The 19715-nt window shown below is 48.0% G+C and overlaps 2 protein-coding genes across 2 annotated transcripts in view; both read right to left on the bottom strand.

Moving 5' to 3' along the window:
* Window positions 1-205: 205 nt before the first annotated feature.
* LOC112548353 lies at window positions 206-10521 on the bottom strand. Its single transcript, XM_025193893.1, has 3 exons — window positions 10498-10521; window positions 832-1299; window positions 206-427 (listed from the first exon to the last, which is right to left on the bottom strand). Exons 1-3 carry the CDS (start codon window positions 10519-10521, stop codon window positions 206-208), a joined length of 714 nt encoding a protein of 237 aa, XP_025049678.1.
* A 6241-nt stretch (window positions 10522-16762) lies between these two features.
* TTBK1 (tau tubulin kinase 1) overlaps window positions 16763-19715 on the bottom strand; it is a 288592-nt gene continuing 285639 nt past the window's right edge. Inside the window, exon 15 of the mRNA XM_025193892.1 lies at window positions 16763-17186. Coding sequence (XP_025049677.1) covers window positions 16763-17186 — 424 coding nt within the window. The remainder of the gene's footprint in view (window positions 17187-19715) is intronic.

Below are 19715 nucleotides of genomic sequence, written 5' to 3'. Positions count from 1 at the left end.
CCTGGCTACTTCCTGGACAGAAGCAAGCTGAGTGCAGCTAGTGTGCACTTTCGGGGATAGTACCCACTTATTAATGGTGTGGTTGTTCATGCTTAATCAAGTCTTATGTCATCTGCACATCCACACAGTACTGTGTGGCCAGGTCAAGAAACTGACCTGTGTGATCTAGGAGCTGCTTCCTGAATTCTATTGTGTTGTCCATGCTTCAATTCTCCCGATCTTCATCAGACCTAGGCATCTTCCAGACTTTGTCCTGCCAGTCATCTGTGGTGGCCACTTGGGTTTGTGCCACCTCCACCAAAGCCTCCATCATGCTCTGTCTGGGGTATTGCTGCCTGTGGTGATAATCCGGGGAGCACTCTGCTCCAGTGCAAGCTGGAGGCCAAAGGTTTGGAAGCATGTCCCCAGCTGGCATCAGCCATGGTAGCTGCAAATGAAAAGGTAAAAGAAAACAGTGTTCCTGGTGTGGTGAAATATCCTTCCCCCACCCCTCAGTGCTACATGCACTAAACCCCCCAGCACATCCAACCCACAGGCACCAAAACAGTGCCTGCCAGAGTGGCAGAAATGGATATAATGCCCATTCCCTGGAACTTACAAATCCCCAGTTCAGAGGCACATCTCCAGCTGGCATTGGCCATGGTAGCTGGTAACAGGAAAAGGAAAACAAAGTGTTCATAGTATGGTGAAATATCCTTCCTCCACCCCCAAGTATTCTGGAGGATGGTGGCCAAACTCCAGTGCTACATGCAGTAACCCTCCAGCACATTCAACCTGCAGTGCCTGCCAGAGTGGTGCAAATAGATATAATGCCCAAGCCCTGATACTTACAAGTCCCCGCTTGCGAATCTTCTTGCATCTTGGGAACAGAAACCATTCTTTGCGTCTTTGGAGGAACCTCTGGTGTGGTACCATATCCAAAGTGGTGTCCTCCTGCTCCTCCTCATCTGTACTACTCAGTAGAATAGGAGGTGAGATTGGGGTCATGATCAGGGTCATCTCCTCTTGGGTGTCCCTCTCATCCAGCACCATGGAGCAGTTGCCCCACTGCTCCAATATGTTCATGGTTTCCATCTCAGGACACTGAGAGGCTCCTTCCTTAGGTGTGCTCTCCAGGATAATGCCAGTCCCAAACAACTGGAAACAGGAAACCTCACCCACATCCTTGGAGAAAATGATGGACAGCTGGTTGTAGAAAGAAGCAATTATGTGCCCTGCCCCAGAACAAGCGTGCTCATCCTTGGCTTGATGAAACGCACATCTCAGGGCATTGATCTTGTTCCAGCACTGTGTCCAGTCCTGGTTGTGCCCTCATTTCATTTGCTATTGTGGTATACAGCAGCTTATTCCTCCTACTTTCTAGCTACTCTGTGATCTTTTCCTCCTACCAAATGTCAATCAAGTCCTTCATTTCTTCCCAGGTCCAGTTGAGACCCCAGTTGATAGGTGTATCAGCCTCCTACTCTGTCACCTGCATACTGCTGGACTTGGCTTTCTGAAACATCAGGAAGCTGTTCGTGCCCAAGAAGTTGTCAAGACTGAGGTATTCTGACAACAACAGAGTCATGAAAAGTCATTGGCAAACTTGGCAGGACTGTTATATAGACATTTTTTTTTTAAATTCCACATTCTCATAACTGTGAAGGTGTCAATTATGTCTCAGAACTGGCAGTCAGGGCAATGTGATCCAGCAACATTTACAAACAAAGCATAGCCTGGCCCAAATTGGCCCCCATTGTCCATTTGGAAAGCTCAATAATGCTCCATTATATCCCAATGATGATCACACCCAAGTGTCTGTGCCTGGCTGCTCTTCCTACAGGCCAAACTGCCTTTAGCCTTGCTGTGCCACCAAATCAAGAGCACTATGTCCTTGACTGCCAGAATACCAACTTTTTTCACAATGAATAAATGAATGATGAACTTATATCTTGGGGCAGGGGGTGGGCACAGAACTCATTCTAACAAGTTAGGGGAGGAAAGTGGGGTGCAGGAGGCTGAAATGCTCATCCGGCACTACAAATGCAGCAAATGACACCCTGTTCCAAAACCGGGTTGGGGGGGTCAAGTACCATGGATCACCAGGGCTGGTTCACAACAGGGTGGGCAGGCAGTGTGTATAAAGAAACTCTCTGCTGCCTGACTTCATGGAGAAAGGACTCTATTCACCCAGAGTGCCCAACATAGTGATCCATGGTGTTGCCGTCCCCCTGCTTATAATAGCAGACTTTACCCCCTCAAGCCCTGGCTCATGAAGTCTTATGGAGGGCATGTTACCAACCCAAAGAAGATGGCTTTCAGCTACCATCTCAGAAAATGCAGGATGGGTGTTGAATGTGCCTTTAGCCACCTTAATGCACAGTGGGGGGCACTGAACTGCAGGCTTGAGTTGGAACCAGAAAACATAACGACCTTTATAGTGGCAGCCTGCATGCCCCACAATGTTTGTGAAACCAGGGGGGAGGTTTCCAGTGAGTCGTGGGCTGACAAAGCATGGGAGGCAGTGGACAGACAGCGATGAGGGTGGGCAGCGCATGGCACACAGCAATACAAGCATGGAGATGCTGGTTGTGTGGCCCTTGCATGGGATTGTCTGGCCACGCATATTATGGACACTGCTGACAACTAGCACTGGCTGGTTTGTCTATTTACACCAGAAAACATCTGTGTCTTCAAGTACATTTTTGTCTGTAGTAGCAGGTGGGGTGGGAGGAAGTTTTGGTGAGGATGGGAGGACCGGGGGTGGGGGATCAGGCATGGGTCTGTGACTTCCCACAGTAACCTGAATAGCTGGGCACCACCAAGAACTGTAGCAGGGCATGGGGGGTGGGCAGAGAGTGGCTGCCTGGCCTGGAGAAGGGGGTTTCCAGCCTGGCAGCCAGGTGGGGGCGGAGGGGCACGTACAACTCAATGCCCAACACCAGGTAGCCTAACCTCCCTGGATGGACCATGCCCTGTAAAGGGTTAATTAAACCTCTCTTTGGCCTAGGTGTGTGTGTGTGGCGGGGACTATGAGCAGCCTACAGGATTTCTTAGGTTTTCGGTGGGGAACGGTCATTTGCCTTGGTTACTGGGAGGACAGCCAGCTTCTTAGCCACCTTTTAAGACTATATCCAAGTAAAGTGCAAAGAATGCTTTTTGGAGTACAGGAAAGTTATCCATTTAATACACCTTGTTTCTCAAGATGCTGAGATGCATCTACATGCCATGCCATTACATTTGGCAGAAAGATGTGGGTGTGGTGCAGGCTATAGTCACCCCAACATTGCACAGAGCTGTGCCACACAACAGACACAGTCGCACACATATGTGCAGGTATTCACACCATCACAGCACAGCTGCAGTTTCCCCATGGAAACTGTCCCAAGCCCCAACCACTGGGGGGATGCTGGGAAATGTAGTCCTGAAACATGGAACACAAAATGTTGGATGGACACGAGTTTTTGGTCAACCCCCCTGTGATGTATTACCTCATGGTCCTGGGGGGGCACACACTGCCACCACCACCACAGGTGGTATACATCCTGCCCCCCACACCAGCCACAACCACCATCAGCAACATGGAGGAGGATGAGGAATGGGTAAGCCATCCGCTCCTCACCCCATGAAAATGTATATATTTATAAATAAAAATTACATTTCATATATATTTTTTCATTTATATTTATTTTCTTATATGGGAGTTCACATGGTTTGGTGGTGTGGGAGGGGATGCACGCAGCATGGCATGGGGTCCCTGCCACGGACTGCCTGCTGGAGACTGGAAACTAGGGGGCAGCAAGTGGCAGGGCACCTATTTGGACAGGTGGGGAAGCTGGAGGGTCCCCTCCTCCCCCCCGGGTGGGCTTGGGAGTGGGGCTGTGATGACCACAGGTTACCATGGGGATCCCTCGCTTGGAGAGAGGGAGCCTTTTGAGCACCCTTTAAGGAGATTTGGGAGGGGATGGGAGAGGGGTGGGAGCTCATGTGGGGGTGCGTTGATTCACAAGGGGTTGGGAGTTCACATGGTTTCTGGGTGTCCATAGCTTGGCAGGGGAGAGTTAAGGAGGGGGTTAGCATGAGGCTCCCTTGGAAGTGGGCTGGTTTCAGGAGTGAGGAGGGAGTAGGGAGTGGTGTATTACTGGTTTACATGCACCCCCTGCTGTAATTCAGTAGGGAAGATAGCAGTGGGGTAGATTGGTATGCAGCTTCCCCTGCTGGAATTTACAAGGAATTGCAAACCAAGTTTAATTCCTTTGAAAGCCTAGTACATGCAAACACCGATGCAACACTCTGAAATAAACAATTTTTAATTTTATAAACTTATTTAATTAAATAAGGATTAAATCCTATGCCATGTACAGGCACCCTTAGCTACTAAATCTTTCTGCTGTTCTACTGCTTTCAGTTGATTAAAAACATTTTCATCCACCTGCATTCGCTCATGTCTCTTTGGGTTTTTTTTGTTTTGTTCCTTAGATGCTGTTACAACTTACACCTTTCCACTGAGGTTACACACATAAGAGCTGTCTATGTGCCCAGATTCTGACTTGTGTTCTGACTCACTGAGGAAAGCACCCTCAGCATTTATGCTGCATGACCTCTCTCCAAGCATCCAATGTTGGGTATACTCACCTAATCTGCAGCTGTCAAACTGGTTCTTGGCCCTTGCCGTAGCACTACAGTTATTGTTTACACAGCACACAGAGGAGCAACAAACACAAACCTAAAGCAGTTACCTCCTCCTAATATAAGTTACAAATTCCATTAATTTCTGGAATTGGGCTCTTCAGGGACCTCTCCAGCACTTACCCATAACCACCTAGTATTAAATGTAACAAAATGTCCACACCAGCCTCCCCTCCAGGGCTAAGGGCCTCTTACAGCAGGTAGCCATTTTGTGGCATTGCCCAGCTAAGCCTCATGATTCTGCATGAAGTCTCCCTGAAGGAGGACTTGTTTGCTTTACTCCCTTTACCTTTTTAAAGGCTCAGATTGCTTTGTTGCTGAGTCTTTCATGAATGGAAGAGGCAGGGATTTGAAAGAAGATGACATGCCATGGTGTATGGGTGGATCTAGAATTTCTTGAAGTGGAGGGGTGCAGCACACCACCCCTCAGACCATAGGGGATGTGGGGGTGAAGTGTGGCTGGAACCCCTGGGCTGGCAGGAGCCCACACAGGGAACAGATTCATGCATGTTGTCCCAACCTGACACAGGCATGAAGAGCGTGATACTAAATTAGAGTAGCAAGCATGCATGCAGCCACTGCAGTCTCTGACTAACCAAGGGGAAGGCTGTCAGAAAAAGAAAGGTGGAAGACAGTTGAGCAGTAAATGGGAAACTAGGAAAGATCTGACTGGGTAAGGAGGAGGATACATTGTGAAGGGGAGAACTATAAGTGTATAGAGACAATCTTTCACTTAAAAAGAAACACATTCCTCCCCTTTTGTGGGGATCCCTGTGATGCAGAAGGTGTAGGGCATCACTAGGTGTCACTGTATAAAAGAATGCGTGTGTGTAATTTGCATAGGGCTAGAATTAGAAAGAGCTATAATTTTACGCAATTTCTCACCATTACAGAATTAAGGAAAGTTCCAAGCTGCAACACTCTTCATTCAGAACATCATCTGGATGAAATCAAATAAATGGGGTGAAACACTAGTGAAAAAGGTAGACAGGCTTTTTAATGGCATGATTGAGAATTTCCTTTTAATAACAAATCTAATAATGACAGCTGTTTTTGATACAAATGATAAATGTCATCAAAGTTTAAATACATGTTCTGGAGTTATTACAAATGCTAGGTGGATTTGTACGCAGACAGGGTCTTTTTGAGGCATGCCAGACTTTATGGCTGAAAAATTGGCCATGCAGGTAAACCAAATTTGATTTCCTTGTTTGTAGTTGTACATTCTATTTGCAATGTGTAAACATTCTATAGCTGCTTTCCTAAAGAATGCAAGAAAAGGATATAGAGAGAGTTTTCGCCTTGGGACCCAGTTGCATTTCCAAGCAGACAGTATCAAGGAGCAGAACTCCTGTCTCCAGGTCAGAACACTTTGCTTGGCTCAGTCAGAAAGGAAGGAAATAAAGAGTTGCTCCAGATGTATCATTTCCAGTATAGAGTCAAGTGTTACCATGTTAAAAATATACAAAGTAACTACATTTCAGCTCCAACTCCTGTCCACAGAAGCAGCAGTCCAGGTCACAGAATACAGCACAATGCCACTGATATCTGTGTTTATACATATCATTTATTTTTACTTATCTTATGATACCCCATCAACATCCTCGAGAGTTCTTTATACGTTCCCTGCAGCCAAGAAATAAGGCTCGATTCTCCAGATACTGATATCTTGAGCAGTCGTTTATGCTAGACTGAAGTGGAATGTCAGACACTATCTAATCAGTATGATATCATGTCACATCTGCATTGTATTGGTGTAAATGAAAACAAAAAGTGCTAGGCAAGAAAGAATTAGGCCCCCAGGTGTGTCAGTGAGATATCCTGCTGATCTGGTACAGCCACTATACAACAAGCAAAAGTTCTACAGGGAAGGCCATTAACCTTAGATCTGACCTAGCTATGTGCTAGAAGCAGGAAGTATTTTTAACCTCCACTCCTTCCAGGAAAGTCATGTTCCAAAGTGCATATCATGAATTTAGCAGCAATGGTTTCATTCCTTTCTCTGCACACAAAGCTGAGCATGCCTTAACATACCTCTTAACCATCTTTTTCTTCCGGTTACAGTTCTGAGAATAAAAAGCATAGTGTACCTTCTTTCCTCCTAAATTTATGGGAGCAGCCACCTGCACAGGGCAACACCTGCTGGACAGGTTAGTAGAGAGGGTCTGCCTGAGGAGAGACAACCTCACGAGGGTTTACAGCATCTGTGGTGATTTAAAACTCAAATAAAGATACTGGATCAAAAGAAATGAATGAATGTGCTAATGTATAGTACATTTAGTCTAATACACAGTAGCATCACAAAAAGAACATTCATCTGATTATGGCATATTATGTCAGTTCCTGTCATTACAGGAACTAAACTTAATGAGCCATAATAGCTTCCAACACAGAGCAGGCAAGAAGGCTCACTGGTGTTCTCCACAAGACCCTTTACTGACTGGCAGGATCCAGGCTGTGACAGAGGATCCCAGATTCCATCAGAAATGCTAGTGCACAGCTCTGCTCTTTATGGGGTGGATGCATTCCAATTCAAACAGTCACTAACTGTTATAGTTGCATCAAGGCAAGTCTCTACTATAGAGGAACATAGCTATTCTCTGCCCTGCTGGAGCTTGTTACAAGAGTAGAACATAAAAAGCAACATTTATAAAGTTGTCTGACTGTGTGAGCATATGTAGTTAAAACATAAAGAACAGCCTCTATTGGCAATAATAGCATCTGCTGTGTGGGCTATCAACTTGTAGACTCAATGAAACTGATGTTGTCATTGTATATTGCAAATAGCTTCCTGTGTACAGCCTTGAGAGTTCAAGCTGAGCTAAACCAGCACAAATAAAACTTTAGCCTACTCTTTCTACTCAAAAGGATTGTACTAGGGCAGTTACAGCAGTTGTAATGGCTGATGCTTGTAATCAGTGCTAATCCCCAACATACACAAATACTGGCATGATGCCCATACCACAGTCGCAGCTGTCTGCACAAACTGTAGTCACCTACCTGAGCCAGTGTTAAACTAGGTAGCTTGAGTATTGCTACCAGTATAGCTACAGAAGCATGGACCTCATTGCAGGCAGTCTTCATGTGGGGCTCTGCACAAGCCCTCTGACCCTCCCTCGCTCCCACAGCCCCCTCACAGGTGCCCCGCCCAGGTCAGCTCTAGCCCTTTAAGAAGAAAAAAAAAAGAACCAAAGAAACCCCAGGACTCGCTGCTCCTGCTGGCGGGGTCGATCCCCACTGTCCCCCACTGCCCTGCACCATGGAGGGGGGGGCTCTGCATGAGCCCCCAAAGCCCTGAGGCTGTTGCAGAAGTGGTGAGTCCCGGGGCTTTTCTCTGTTTTGCTTTTGTTTTTCTTAAAGGGCTGGAGCTGGCCCAGGTGGGGCACCTGTGGAGGATCTGGGAGTTGGGGTCTCGTGGCAGAGCCCCTCATGCACTGTGGGGCAGTGGGGGGGGCCAGCAGGTATCGCCCCCCAGCCCAGAAGCACCCCATGAGCACCTGGGCTTTTCTTTAAAGTATTGGGAGCTGGGGCAGGCGGGAGCAGCCATGGGGGGAGCCGGGGGAGTGGAGACAGGGAGTGGGGGGCTGGCAGGGGTCCCCTGCCATGGTCCCCTCCCCCAGATCCCCCTTCCCCGCCCCTAGTATGTACCAGCTTGGAGTCAGTTGCAACTCCCTGCTGCAGCCATGGGGGACTGCCCAAATGATCAAAGCTCTCTGAATCTTTTCCAAAGATTCAGACAGCTTTGAATCAATTCAGACCTTTAAATTGGTCCTCTGATTCAGTTCCGATTCAGAGATTCGGCCACTGAATCTCGCCAAATCTCCTCCAAATCGAATCGCCACCTGAAGCTTCGCACAGCCCTACTGCTCTGATATTGACAGTGTAGCAGACTAGTAACTGTGATCCTTCCCTGAGGTCCCTTCCAATCCCAGTGCTCTGGGGGAGAGACGGAAAAACAGCTTCACCTTAACACATACACACAGTCACACATCACAAGTTTTGCTTGTCAGCAGCTTGAGGTGCAGTTTCCCAGAAACCTCAACACCTATCTCCTTGAAACGTGGCAGGCTTCATGGACTCAGCAGGAGCTACCATTTCTGTAAGTTTCATCCAAATCAGTCAAGAAATGACAAAGTTATAGGCAGTGTTGTGCTTCCCCATTATAGCCTACAAGTGAAACATTAAAAAAAGAGTTGAAACAGCGAAACAGTTTCAACAAAATGGAACAAAACAGTGCTTTTGAAATGAAACAAAATGAAACACTGTACCATCAAAATGGTGAAATGGAAGTTGAAATAAAATGGTGCTGTTTCGCACAGCCCTACATATTTCCTGGAGGTGAGGAGGTAGGAAAGGTGTTCATGTGTGTGTGCATGCATACATGCATAGAAAGCCTGGCTTGTTACAGTTCAGTTAAAGTTGAATGACAAATAGTTTTAAGAAAAATATGATAGCCCAAAAAATAGTCTGTCCACATAGGGGCTTATCCTGGTTCAACAAAACCAGTCACTAAATCAGTCCAAGCTTGTTTGCAAACAAAGATTCAACCAGGTAACTGTGGCCCACACACTTACACAAAGAGAAAAAAATGTTTAAGAAGAAGCTGACTAAAAGCCTCAGCTACCTGCTACGAGAATGGATGGGAGATGGATCAGGACAGTCATACTTTATGATGCAGTCATATTCATAAAATGTCCTGTACCATCGAAGTGCATCTTGCCTTGCCCCATGAAAAAGAGCTCTGCACTGAATTCTTGTCTGGCAGACAGCGACACCATCTGACAGAGTTGGAGACCTATAGATAGGCCACTCATAGACTTGTCCCAAATCACTAGTTATTACAGTTCAAATGAAAGTTGTGGCTATTGCTGTCCACTGCTCTTGGTAAGTTTAGCTCCACTGGTGTGCATACAGCTTGTGAAGCCTTAAAGCTCTCAACACTTTGGTACAGAAATACACTGTTCCTCCATTTACATTTCCTTTGGATGCATGAATCCCTTCAGGGTCTTGCACTGTTCATCTTTTGCTCCTTCTGCTTTTCTAGCCTTTTCTGCCCCTCCCCCAAGCTTGCCAGTGTTAATGTTGGAATCATCTTCTACCATTTGGCAGAGCCTAGCACATCTATTTTTTTTTAAACTGCTTCTGTCCCATTGCTGAAGGACAATGTCACTCCCCCCAACCCTCAGGGGTTGCTCTTTAGGAAGCAATGCAGACCGAAAACAACACATGTTCCTAGTTTGCCTCATGCCCCACTCTTCAGCCAAGGTCTTTCCCTGCATCCTAGTCTGTCACTGGGGCTGTAGGATCTTCCTTTGCAGCAGTTTGGTAGAAGAAACCTTGTAAGGACTGAGGGATACCACCAGTGGATGTAACTCTAGAGCAAAGAAGAGGGGAAATGGCCTGATTCTGTTTCACTCTGACTTAGGCGTTTTCTATTCTTTGTAAAGCTGCCACCCAAAGGTCAGTCTCCAAGAGTATCTAGGGAGTTGAGAACCAGCATAAGAATTGATATCCACGTGTCCAAAAGGATGCGTGTCTCTGAGTACATTAGAGCAGAGCAGTCCAACTTCTGGCTTGCTGGGGGCCACATGCCACACAATGTTCAGACCTGGGGCCCAGACACTGCATGGGTCATTAGCTGTACATATGTCTACCCTGGCTCCTCCCCTGCCATGTAAACAGACCAGTACCCTCACACCATCCCTGCTGCACACCCAGAAAGGGCAGCCCATCTCTCTCACCACTGCCTGCATAACCCTTACCTCTCCTCCCAGATGGGCACATCCTCTGGGCAGCATCCCACCCCCTTTTTGGTGCTACATGCACAGCCCAGCTCCTTCTTTTGCTATGCATGAAACACAAGCACCTGGTTCCTCTCCCATGTATACCCCCAGTTCCCTTGCTTTGTGTGCATCATGGGCAGCCCAGCCCTTCTCATTGTGCTGCCCCACCCCCAAGGAGCGGGGGCAGGAAATACAGTCTGGAGGAAGGAGGCCAGAAACCCCATTCAAAACCACAGCAGAAACAAATGGAGGAGCAATGGCCAGGCTGGAGCCTGTGGGCCACATAACTGCTCATGGGCCACATGCAGTCCATGAGTTGCCTATTGGACAGCCCAGTTAGAGCATTCTATGAAACAATGTCAGTAGAGACCTAGGGCTCTGGCCTGCTCTAAATACCAAAAACACCAAGTTCAAGAAAGGTCCCTGATCTCTGCAACTGTGGCTGCTGTTCTGTTCTCCACTTGTCCCATTCCTCCATGCTTCCACCTCACTTCAGCAGGTTGTGGTAGGGAAGTCTCACGCAGTGTGGCTGCAGAAAACAGCCATCAGCCATGACCAACTGCTCTCTCCTCATCCAACCCAAAATGACAGTAAGTTTGCCATGGTCTGCTTACACCACCTTCTGCCCACAAATGAGGACAGAGCATAGATTCATAGATTCGTAGATTGTTAGGGGCTGGAAGGGACCTTGCAGATCGCGTCCAGTCCCCCTGCTCTAAGCAGGAAGACAACTGGGGTCAAGTTGAGGAGTTTTTTCTGGTATCAAGCCTGAAGCAGCCTTCCAGGAGCTTATATCCATTGGTCCTGGTCTTCCCCAGAGGTTCCCTAGTGAACAGTTGTTCACCGAGCTCCTGATGCAATCCTCTGATATAGCGGTAAGCCACTATCAAGTCCCCTCTCAACCTTCTCTTCTTTAGGCTAAAGAGGCCCATGCTCCTCAGCCTTTCCTCATTTGGCTTGTCTTGCAAGTCCCTGATCATACAGGTGGCTCTTTTCTGGACCCTCTCAAGTTTTTCCATGTCCTTATTGAAGTGCAGCACCCAGAACTCGCTATTTGTGGCAACTTACCTAGGGCTAGGGGTCTACCCAGCTTAAGAAGGTGGGCAGCCAATTTCACAGGGAGATAACAGGGCCAGCCACCATTTTTGCAAGCTGAGCACAGCGAGTCCCCCATGACTCTGATTGGCTGAGGGGTCCCAGTGATGTCACCTGTCACTGCTGATTGGTAGAGAGGGGCAGGGCCACATGATAAGCAGCTCTCTCAGTTAATCAGTGGCAAGGGGCAGAGGCGGCAGCCATCTTGGGCTCCCCTTCATTCCTCTTTCTCCCTCCCCTCCTCCAGCCACACAAGCAAGCTGCGTAGCTGGGCCACAACCACAAAATTTTCAGGGGAAAAAAAGTACTGAAAATGATGCTATTGCCCAATTTCATGATTTCTGCAAAAACTGCAAAATCACAATTTCGGTAGGTCCCTATGTACAGCAGACACTGTGATACCTTACCATTCCACATTTCCCTGCTCTCAGACATGACAATGCAGCCTTTACCCAGGCAGAACTCCCAGCGAAGCACTGAGGCTTCAATGCTGTTAAACCATTCACTCAGCTATTCACAACAAGGCAGTTCATTTCTATCATGAGCAGGGATCCAGGTTTTCCATTTGCCATGGAAAAACCTGGAAAAACAGATTCTCTCTTTTAAAGAAGAAAAATGCAGGATACTGTGGGTTTCCTCTTGCAGGCTGGCAAGAGTTTCAGCCTGCAAGGGGCTGCTTGGGGCTGGAGGGAGCAGGATACAGGGGGCACCAAATGGATGCATGCATGCATGCATAAATACATGTGGCCAGCAATACAGCCAGATAGTAGTGAACAACATCTCCCCAAAGTGCCTACAGGTAAGTCTATGGCGGGCAGTGGGGAGAGGCATAGGTGATGTGTTGGAGGGTGGGGAGGGCATAGGAGTTGTATGAGGGGTGCACAGTGAGGCAGACATGGTTAGGAGGGCAGGGTTGGCAGATGTGGCTGGGGGCACTGCCCAGCCAGGACAGGAACATGGAGCTGTGGGGCCCATCCAGAGATAGTGGAATGGAGCCATGGGTGGCTCATCTGGGGGAAGTGGGGGGGAGGAGGGGGGCTGGCTCCCCACTCCTGCATGCACTCCTAAGGAGCGGAGAATGAGGGGACACATATCCCCCCAGATTTGTGCACAGGATGAAGGTGGATGCAGGCTGCCTGTTGAGGGGTTCAGGGATCGCTGCCCTGCTGTCTTCTTCCTGGGGGCCTCCACAGCTCAGCCAGCGGGACCTGGCACAGGAGAGTGGAGCAGGGTGGGGAGGCTCAGTGCCACTACCACAACGACTGGGAGCCTTGTGCCAGCTACACTGCCACGGGGCGGCACCTCTTGTCCATCTGGCAACAGTGGGGGACACAACTCCATGCCACCACCACTCTTGCTGCTGCTATGCAGGCAGGGGTGCCTCAATATGGTGGCACAGCTGGTGTGGTGCTCCCAGCAGAGGTGGCAGTGGTGTCAGCACTGAGCCTCCTTGCTCTGCTCCTCCCTCCTGTGCCAGGTCCCACCCACTAGGCTGTGGAGGCAGAGCAGCAGGGTGGGAAGCCCCAAGTCTGTAGTAGGCAGCCAACATCCTCCCCCATTCCCCATAGGCTCCATTCAGCTTTACTCCAACTGTGCCACCCAAAAGGAGAGAGGGCAGATGCCGGGCTCTGTGCTTCACTTGGGTTGCAGCAGCTGCCAGGTCCCATAGCCCTGGCAGCTGGGACCCCCCTCCAGCAGAGTTGGGGAAGGGCAAGGCACCAGTGTATCAGGGCTGCTCAGTGCCACAAGCAGGGGGGGGGAGGCAGAGACAGCCACAGCTGAACCTGGTGAATCAAGGGGACAGAGAAAGCTCTAATTTTCCATGATAAAAAAAAAAAACAAAAAAAAAAACAAAAAACAAAAAACAAAAAAAATCAAATGCCAAAACATATACATATTTATAATTCATTTTATTATAATGATTGAGGCACTGGTAGGCTTCTAAAGTGCTTTAAAATTGTTACTATATCAATAAAACATTGTGTTCAACTGACAGCTATATTATTTTTATATTTATATATATACAGTGGCATTTTATTTTAATCATGGAAAACTGCAGATTTTGGGGGTTTTACTCAGAGAATTTTGTGTTTTAAACGAATAATTTGTGATTTTTAAACAGAGAAAACCAGGATCCCAGAATTCATGAGAAACCAAGGTCTAACTGAATGAGGGAGCAAGAGATAGCACATACAGGCATACCTGAACTAGCTTTAACTTAGCCATCATACCAAAATCAAGCCCACCAAAATCAAGTCCTAGACATTTTTAAGCACCTAGCCCATGCTGAGATCAGCTGTTCCAGAGTCACTGCAGATAACAAAGCTACCTTGAAGTTGGACATGCTTACACATGCTGCACAGAGATACCCTAGCACTAGCTGCTGCAACCACAGCATAGGACCACGTCAGTCCTTCTCTGTGAAAGGGGCCACAAAACTCATGTTCCTTCACAGAGACGCAAAGGTGACTCTGCAGTACTCTTACAAATCCATAGATATTTATGGTAAGAAGGGACCGTTATGATCATGTAAGGTGAGGTATTGCCTCACAGCAGCCAGAAAACAGTCAGCGACTCTAGCATCCACACACTACTGCTGGTTGAACTGGCCCAAGCAGATCTTTAGATCTACCCCAAGTCATAGAGAATACACTTCTCCTTTGGCAACCTTTCCACTGCCTAGTTTCTCTTGCTGTCAAAAAACTGTGCCTAATTCCTAGCCTCAATTTGTCCAGTTTCACCCCCTCCCTCATTCTAAGCCACCAGGCCTTTCTTCTGCTTGACAACAGAGGCCCTGCTATCAGAAATTTCTTCCCCACACAGTTCTTATAGACCATGAAAAAAAAATCACCCCTTAACTGCCTGTTGGATAAACTAAGTACATTGTGCTTCTTTAGTCTCTCACTCTGAGACAGGTTTTCAAATCACTCAAACATTCTTGGTCTTTTTTCAAGCTCTTCCAATTTATCAATGTCTCTTCTGCAGTGCATGCACAAAATTGGAAATGGTATCCAACAGTGGTTCAAGTTAACAAAACATTTAAAAAAATAAATGAAAACCCAGCTCTGCTCCCTCCCCCCCAATTCTAAAAGATACTGGATAAAATTCACATTTGTAGAAATAATAGATGTCAGCTTTTCCCTTGACCTTCTGGTTTCTCAGTCCGTATGCTACATTTAGCACAGTTTTTGGTTTTTCTCTGAAATCAGGAAGGTTAGATACCTGAATCTGTGATTCTCACAATTTGAGTAGGAGCTTGAAGAAAAACACCAAATATTGGGACATACAACACAATACTGGGTGCCAGTAACACAGCTAATGCTAGAGAGGTAATCCCATCCCATACATCTGCTGGATATTCCCCACATACCCAAGAAGTGTGTTATCTTTCTTAACCACTGCATCACAGTCCCAGAGTCACTTTCTATCACTTCACATCCTAGAAGTGTGAATTACTTTGTTTCCTAGAAATATATGGCCTTGCATTTGACAGTTCTAAAAGTGTGCTCCTCAAATGCATCCAGTTTTTTCATGCAAGCCAGAGTCCCAGCTCTAGTCTTCATGACATCTGCAAATACTTACCCCAGCTGCAAGGTGCAATTGCAGGAGCAGGTGGACAGAGCCCACTGTTATTTTGATCTGCCACACTAAGTCCACTGCTGGGCAGTACTGAGGTGGCAACCTAATCAACAGAGCTTGGGGAGTTTCCCCCTAAATGGAGATGCATGGATCATTTTGCCCCCCTCACTAATTATCTCAGTTACTCTGCAACTCAGGCAGGCATTGTTCTATCAGTCATACTCTGGTCACACGTCCACACTTTCTTCTCAACCCTGAGGGCTAAAAATTTTGTTTGTTTTGTCTTTAAATGAGAACCAATATTTTGCTCTGAACACAACTGCATGGCCATGGCCCTTAATCCATTCTGCACTGCTGGTTTCCCCTCAAAACCTGGAAGAGAAAGAAATCAATCCTCCCAGAATCAGCTGGTTGTACCCTAGTTTAGAAGAAATTAACAGGATGCCCACCAGGTGCCAAAAAATCCCTGCCTACAAATCAGCAGCTTTCAGGTATATAGTACAATAATCACCCCACACCCTACTTTGAAGGGCAATTTAGAGTCATACTGCCAAATTCACAAACATCAGGAGCGTGACTATAGAACACAAGGCATTTAGATGCAATAGCACCTAAGCTAAAGGGATACAGTGGCCACCCATATCTTTAACAAAGAGCTACAGCTGGTAGGGACTATGGGAACAGCTGTACTGAAACCTATTCAGCTCCGGAGGGACCCCTGCATGCTGGGGGCTGTAGCCTCCCCAAGTCACAGTCTGGTGTTAAATACAAAGGTGGTTGCAATCTGATCCCTTTATGCCAGTCAGCAGAAGCCCTTGGGTCCCTTGCAAGCTGTCAATGCAGTCTGCTTCAGCACTGATTCACCTGCAGCAACAGAAGTGTTGTTTTAGGGGTTGGACATTGAGCAGCAGTGCCAGGCTTCCTCTTCTGTAGGACACACTGGAGCAACTGGGAGCTTATCATGTACAGCAGGGTTCCACCCCAAGGACACCCTCTCCAGTCTGATTCTCTGACTTGCTAGCTAGAACTCCCTGGAAATGGAAGCAAGTTTTGGGCCACTCCTCTCCTCTGGACTCATTATGACAGAGGTCAATTCATGCTACTCTGAAGCAGGTTAGCTGTTGAGACATTTGATTGTAACCATTGCTGTCAATGATCAGGTATAGCACAGCATGAGAGGAACACTTCCCTAGAGAAACACAAAGATGTGGGGGAGCCACCTCCAGTTCAGGAGCCCACTCCTCCAGGTGGATGTAGCACCTGCTCCCATAATCTTTGCACCTGTTTCAAAAGCTAAAGTATCAGCACTTGGTATTGGTGACTGATATTGCTAACTGAGAAAGGATACTACAGAGGGACAAATGAGGGTCAGGAACTCGGCAGGCTGCCTGAGTCACTGCTTGGTGCTTTGCAATAGCAAGCGTGAGCTGTGGCCTGGATGATTCCCCTGTGAGAGACTCCATGGCTCAGAGGCCCCGTAGGAGCTGTATCGCGATGGCATGAGAGTGAGTGAAGTACTGAAGTACAGCTTTTTGCTATACGCTTGTGGTTCTGGCATGTAAGGCTGTGCTGCAGCATCTCAAATGTATACTATAGGTAAAAGTTACCAAGCCTGATGGGTTGGCAGCAGAAGACCATTATCTGGTAGCAGCCTTGCCTTCCATGGACATTTGCCTTCCTTTGGTTGTTGGACTCTCAGTCTGGGTTTTCCCTCTTTGTCCTTTTCTGGCTGTGCCCTGGGATGTTGGAGCATCTCCTTTCAAACCCCCTGTTTGGACTCTGGGTTGGGACCTGGGAGGAGGTTGAACTCGCTGAATGGCAGTCCCTGACCTATGCTGCCGAGATGGTGAAGGACTTTCCTTTCTGGACACCTGGCTTTTGGGGGAAGCATTGAGATTTTGGGGGGGAAGGACAGGACTCCTAGGGGGACCACAGATGGCTGTCCTGGGGCTGCTTCGCCGAGGAGGAGGAGCAGGACTTGGTGAGGAAGGAGGCCAGTTTTGCATCTGCTTTGTTCGGGTGTCAGTGAACACACTCCCAGTTGGTCCCTGTGCATGAAGCCTGCAAGGAGAGAAGAGAGGGGACATGAGGAGACACCTCTGTACTAGGGTCTCGGCTACTTGCAGAGCTGGCAAAAATATTGCTAGGGAATCTCCCAACCATCAGGTGCTGGGAAAACTTGCTAGTTTGTGTAGCCTCAATACTGAACCAATTCAGTGTGGCCTCAATACTGAACCAACTGAAGACTAAAGAGAGGGAACCAGCTTGAGCACCATGTTTCTAAATCTTAGAACCACAGCACTGATTCACATGCAGGCTTCTCTGTTCTGAATCTACAAAGTCCCTCTAAGGTTTTTAGACTCAAGGCACCCTTCAGAAAATGCCACATTTCAGTTTTCACTTATTTTTTGACAACCAAAAAACACCAGAGCAATTAGTATGTCATAAAGAACTCAGAAAGACTACAACTGGTCAGAATGCTCTTGACACTATAAATGCTATTTGAAACCTCAAGGCTTATCTTGTGACTCGTGTAGGTGTTTGCACACCTAGCAGTCCTAATATTGTAAGGCATCCTTAACAAGATCTTGCAGCACCCCTCAGGGTGATTCTCTGGTTGAGAATCACTGCTCTAAGGCCTAATTTAGAAGCTTTTCTAACGCTGTGCTTATAGCACAGGCTCATGGGTCTACCAGGGATTGAGCCAGGTAGAGCTCTATCAGGCTCATGGTCTAGGAACTAAGAAGCTAAGCTAGTATTAACAAAGACTGATGAAACTTGGAAGAGATTGTATCATATCTGATATGTAGGAAATGATAAGAAAAGAGAGGTAGTTAACCATGTTAATCTGAAGTCAGGTAGAGAGCAGGGTAGATTTGTATCTTATAGACTAATTAAATCAGAGATATATAGCATAAACTTTTGTGACCCCAAGCTCACTTCATCACATACTATGATATCTGACAAAGTGAGTACTGATTCAGGAAAGCTTATGCCAGTGATTCTCAACCAGGGTGCCTGTGGCAGGGCACTGTTTGTGCCTGCCACTTTAAAGGGCCTGGAGCTGGCAGCTGCCGGGTGCCTGATAAGGGCAGCCATTTTGAACCTAGGGCTGTCCATATAAACAGGGCAGTTTTCCTGCTGGAGGCCAGGCAGCGACATTGCCTGGCTGCAGGTATCATCTGGAGGTAAGGGAGGAGCTGTAGGGGATGGTCAGGAGGCTCCTGGTCCTGGGTATGACTTAAAACTGCACCCTGCCGGAAGTGGGTGGCCTGGTGGGGCTCTCAGTGGCGCGGGAGCCCCCAGGAAATACTGGGCCAGTTACCACCCCAGTCAAAGGCAGGTCAGGGTGCCTTAACCCCTAGCCTCCACAACCGGGTGGGTTACCCTTACCCCTTTGTAGGACAGTGGGCCCCAGTGAGAGAGTGGGGCCATAGACTTGCACCTGTCTGGACATCCCCTGACTAGTCAAAGCTGGGGCCAGGACCAGAAGGGTCAAAGGGCCAGGGGCCCACCGCAAGGAACACCCGAGAGCTGAGGGCCTGGGGTTCCGACTGGCGTGGAGGTTGGCCAGGGCTAGTGAGCCAAACGTCCCGGGGGGACCACACCCAGAAGGGGAAGCAGACAGTTCAGGGAGCTATGCTGCCCAGGATGAAGGCAGATTAGGCCGCCAGAATGGAAGGATCGTAGAGGGGTTCAAACAGTAGAATCCTGGGGCCCAGCGAGGGGCTGGTGATTGTGAGAACTATGGATGCCATCTGCGAGGCTTGGGCTGCGGTGAAGGGGAGGAACGGAGCAGGAAACAGGAGCAGGAAATGGGCAGCCTCCCGCTTTATTAACAACAATGAATCAATCGCCGACAAGGCATGGCGGGCGGTTAGCCCAGAAACAGGGGGCCGGGCCACAGTGAAATCAGCCCCGAGAAGGCCCCCCCGGTTACAGTGCCACAACATTCTAGAGTGCCTTGAGATCCTTTTAGGAGTGCTGAGGGATGCCATGCAACATTAACACAATTAGATGTGCAAAATAAACCCAATAATTTCAAATAAGAACACAGAGAGCACATCAACGCATTGTCATATGGCAATGTTGCTATGGCACCATGCTTAAAGCATGGTGCAGCAAGGGCAGTTACTGTACCATCTGCACAACGCAGAGTTAGATTTTGCCACTACGTTGGCATAGTGGCACGCTATACTGGGGGAGCGTGTCAGTATGGCAACATAGCGGGCGACCATGTGTAGACCCACATGATCGCTACTATGGGCACATCTACATATGCAAATAATCCGGGAGCAGTTTACTCTTGAGTAAACTACTGGAGAGTAAACTCTCCAGGGCACATGTCTACACATGCAGGGATGCATAAGCAGATTTGCTGCTCCTCGCAGCAGACTGCTCCTGCTCTCTGTGGCCCTGCAATAGGCCCCTGCAGTAGCCAGGGAAAAGTCTAGGCTCCACCTGAGTGCTAGCCCAGGGTTCAAGAGACAGCTGTCTCCCTGCCCCTGGGAGCTGAAGCCTGGGCAGAGGCAATGTCCCCTTGCCTTGGCAGCATTGAGTTCCCAGCCCCTGCTCCATGACTCTGGAGCC

The sequence above is a fragment of the Alligator sinensis genome, unplaced genomic scaffold (genome assembly GCF_000455745.1).
Source record: "Alligator sinensis unplaced genomic scaffold, ASM45574v1 scaffold629_1, whole genome shotgun sequence".
NCBI classification, from domain to species: Eukaryota; Metazoa; Chordata; order Crocodylia; family Alligatoridae; genus Alligator; species Alligator sinensis.
The sequence above is the reverse complement of the archived record's forward strand: the minus strand, read 5'-3'. Positions and strand labels throughout refer to the sequence as shown.

What these genes read in the sequence shown, in the direction of transcription:
- LOC112548353 (XM_025193893.1), bottom strand. Translation starts at nt 10,521, where the DNA reads ATGCATAGCAAAAGAAGGAGCTGG. An exon ending in ATAGCAAAAGAAGGAGCTGG is followed by an intron (nt 1,300 to 10,497) that starts GCTGTGCATGTA and finishes GGGCACAACCAG; the next exon opens with GACTGGACACAGTGCTGGAA. An exon ending in AGATTCGCAAGCGGGGACTT is followed by an intron (nt 428 to 831) that starts GTAAGTATCAGG and finishes TTTCATTTGCAG; the next exon opens with CTACCATGGCTGATGCCAGC.